Consider the following 3519-nt stretch of genomic DNA (forward strand, 5'->3'; position numbering starts at 1 on the left):
TTAACCCAAAACACTAACACTTCTTTTCATTGTTCATACATCTGTTCTAAACAATAAACCTCACTACAAATTTTCTCTCACTTTCTCTACATGATAAACAATTGCAACTCATTTCAACATCAACGAATTACCTAATGTTGATAACGTTGTTAACCTGGAACAAAACAAATAATTTCTGCTATTGATCACTCATCCTCTTTGTTCTAATAAATTTGCATACCAAAACCATGATCACTATGCTATCCATGCAAACCGAAACTTAAATCCATAGTTCTTTATATTCAAATCTTCGTACAAAAAAACATAAAATTCAGAAATAAAACACTCAATTGAGGCCAAAAATTGACACACCCAAATAAAAACCCAAATCGCAACAAAGAAAAAAAACCCAATTTTAACTTAATAGAATTGAAAAAACCAATCAAACACATACCTCTTTTGCTCCTAAAACCTGTCTCTTAAACTCAATCAAAATCTAGGCACGACTTCTTCCAGATCACGCCACACCTCTTCTTTTCCTGAAAGATCCCTCCCAAACCCGATCCATATCTTGCTATGGACCTCTACTTCGCTCTCAATGTTTCTGTCTCTCCCTCACTCTATACTGAAACTGAACCTCTTCCAAAACGAACCCAAACCTCTATTGTTTCTTGAGAAAATTTTACATACAGTACCTCAAATAAAGGTCATTCATCACTTTAGTACATCAATTTGAAAAATTATCATATTGGTACCCCAACATTAAAACTCAAACCAATTTTAGTATCCATCGTCTATAACGACGTCAAACCTCTATTTCTCAAAGGATAATTTCTTCTCTCCACATTTCAACTCAATTTTTTTTCTTCAACTCAAAAACTAATTTCTTAACCTCCCACAATTATTGAGGTAATGTATTTCATTTTTTTTTTTTTTTATCAAAAGCGGATCTATCAATCCAATCAAAAAAAAAAAAAGAAAAAAAAAAAGAGGATCTATCAACGGAATTGAAGACTAGTCATCTGCGAGTTTCTGACTTTGAAACACTATTCCGGAAAGCAAGGATTTTCACTTAATAAGTTAATAGAAATCGAGTAATTTCTTTTCCAGAAATTGATCAAATCCAAACCAGATTTGATTTGTTGTTCTACTCCTTGTTTTCCGCTAAAGGTACTCCATTTGTGTTACTGTCTCCTAATCATTGTCGTACTTTCACTCATTTGCCTCCTATATATACAACCACATTCGTACGAGTCTTACCATATTTACTTCCATCTCTATTAGCTTTTATATCGAAAGAAAGTAAGTGCAAGAACACGGAGACAATGACCGAAACTTTTGGGAGGAGGAGACATGCCACTTTGGTCAAGAAAGCCCAAGAATTATCTATTCTTTGTGCCGCAGAGGTCGCAGTCATCGCGTTCACTAGCGATGGAAAGCTTCATGAGTATTCTAGCACCAGTAGTGTGGAACACACTCTTTCAAGATACAAGAACAATAAGGGCGGCCAAGTCCTCCCAACCAAGGTGGAATCTGATCCGCCAAAGGAGTGCCGCCGCGAAACTGCTGCGGAAGAAAAGGACCCAAAATCAAGTGACAAAGTTCTTCATGCACTCAAGGGACAACATGCAGCGCTGAAATTAGACAAGCAGCGGAGGATGGGAAAGGCGTTGGATGGCTTAAGTAGGGAAGAGCTGTATGCCCTAGAGCAACAACAAAAGTGGGCGTTAGTATCTGTCATGAAAAAGAAGGAAGAACTACTTGTGCGGTTGTTGCACAGGTCTAAGGCGCGTGAACAGCAAGCCATTCAGGAGAAGGAGAATTTGAGAAGGGGTTATGAAGTGAGGACGACGGAAAAGCCATATCTCCAACTGTTCCCTGAGAACAGTACGAGTTTCTGCACAAGCTCGAAAGCTGTTTCACTTTCGAATTGTCCAACAGAGAATATGGACATTTCTTTGCACCTTGGGCTGTCATATAACTCATAACCAGTTAGGGCAGAACTCAAATTCCGGTGTAAGACCGATATCATCATATGATTCGAGTTTTTTTTATGACCAATTTGTGTTCTTTTGTGTAATTGAAAGTATTTACATAAGTAATATCACTTACTTAATGGATTAAACCGATTCTTTTATATATATTTAAGAAACAGATTTGAACGTCATAATGTTTTTTTAGATGTTAGTGGAATCAGAATGTAAAGCAATTTTCAAATACTATGTGTTTAATTCTTAGGAAGCCACCTTACCTAAATGAATTCATATATACTTCTGTTCTGTATAAGTATTACATTTGCATCACGATAAACCTTCCATAGTTGTTGAATTTTGATGGAACCTCCGTTTCGGTATATCAAGATCCCAAAAGCTTTGTCCATGACCTCAAAAAATTAATATGATGCCAATGAGTGAGAGCCTGTGCACATTCAAGTCAACAATCCATTTTCAATAGCATACCCAAATTTGTTGTTAACAAATTATTTATTGTCACATCTATAAATGCGCATGTTTGACACACCTGTATCTTAAAAAAATTTCAAATTCAAACCGTTGTCGTTACATTCTGGAAGTTCCATGCAACTGAGCTCTTTAGCATGACTGACAAATTACCATACGTACACAGTAACTGAGCTTATCCAATAGGGCACCCACATTAATTTATACTACCAGTCCACCACTATTAACACTAGTCTGATCTTACTGAGAGCATAATGATGTTGATCAAATCCAAAATCACGACCAAAAATATTGGTATTTGGAACTTTTACAATATATTTTACCATCGAAGTTTCAATTTTGTCCATTATTATTTTCTCTCTACACCTCTCCTTTTTCCTGCTTTCATTTAAATTTCAGGACTCGATGAAATCGGAAAAACTATTAGATAGAAACCTTGTGCAATACAGTTTTTTCTTTCACGCGGAAGAAGCACCATATTAGGTCAAAGGATAAATCTGGAAGGAGCTTTAGTTCATTAATTACTTCATTGTGTGAGACGAAAAAACCATACTGTATGTTAATCAGAAGCTCTAATTAGATAGCAATAAGGCAGTGGCCATTGAAACATTCAATAATGGGCGGCAATTTCGAAAGTAACGAAATTGGTACATTTGCGCAAAGTGCGTGATATAATGCCATCTGAGAGGGGGGGGGGGGCGCGAGGCGGGGTGCGGGGGGTGAGGCAGGTAATATCTGACTCATATCCCAATAGCAAGATTCGTTTTTGGGTGGTAGCCTGAGAACAAAATAGTGCGGCCGGAACATATCAGGAAATATCTGGCTATGCAGATTGGGATTTGCTGCTATGTCAAAGCTCACAGGTACTTGTTGCTATCTTGTTCCTTTTTCACTCTAATTCTAAGTGTCATCTAGTTTCTCCTCTTCTCATCTAGAATGTGAGCATATGCAATGCACCTAAATTTCTTGAAGTGATAAACAACTGGCATTCTTCTATTCAGAGCTTCTTGAGTTTTGGAAGACAAATGTGGGACTCTGGTTCAAGACACGGATCGATGCTCCAAATCTCCAATTCACTGTT

General features: G+C 37.1%; 1 protein-coding gene across 1 annotated transcript; it reads left to right on the forward strand.

Annotated features, from left to right (window-relative positions):
• The first annotated feature begins 1304 nt into the window (after positions 1 to 1304).
• On the forward strand, positions 1305 to 1967 carry LOC112203831 (agamous-like MADS-box protein AGL15). Its single transcript, XM_024344742.1, has one exon. It carries the CDS (start codon positions 1305 to 1307, stop codon positions 1965 to 1967), a length of 663 nt encoding a protein of 220 aa, XP_024200510.1.
• The last annotated feature ends 1552 nt before the right edge of the window (positions 1968 to 3519 follow it).

Source organism: Rosa chinensis, chromosome 5, assembly GCF_002994745.2.
Source record: "Rosa chinensis cultivar Old Blush chromosome 5, RchiOBHm-V2, whole genome shotgun sequence".
NCBI lineage: Eukaryota > Viridiplantae > Streptophyta > Magnoliopsida > Rosales > Rosaceae > Rosa > Rosa chinensis.

Excerpts from the sequence above, each read along its gene's own strand:
- LOC112203831 (XM_024344742.1), top strand. The coding sequence starts at position 1,305 with ATGACCGAAACTTTTGGGAGGAGGAGACATGCCACTTTGGTCAAGAAA.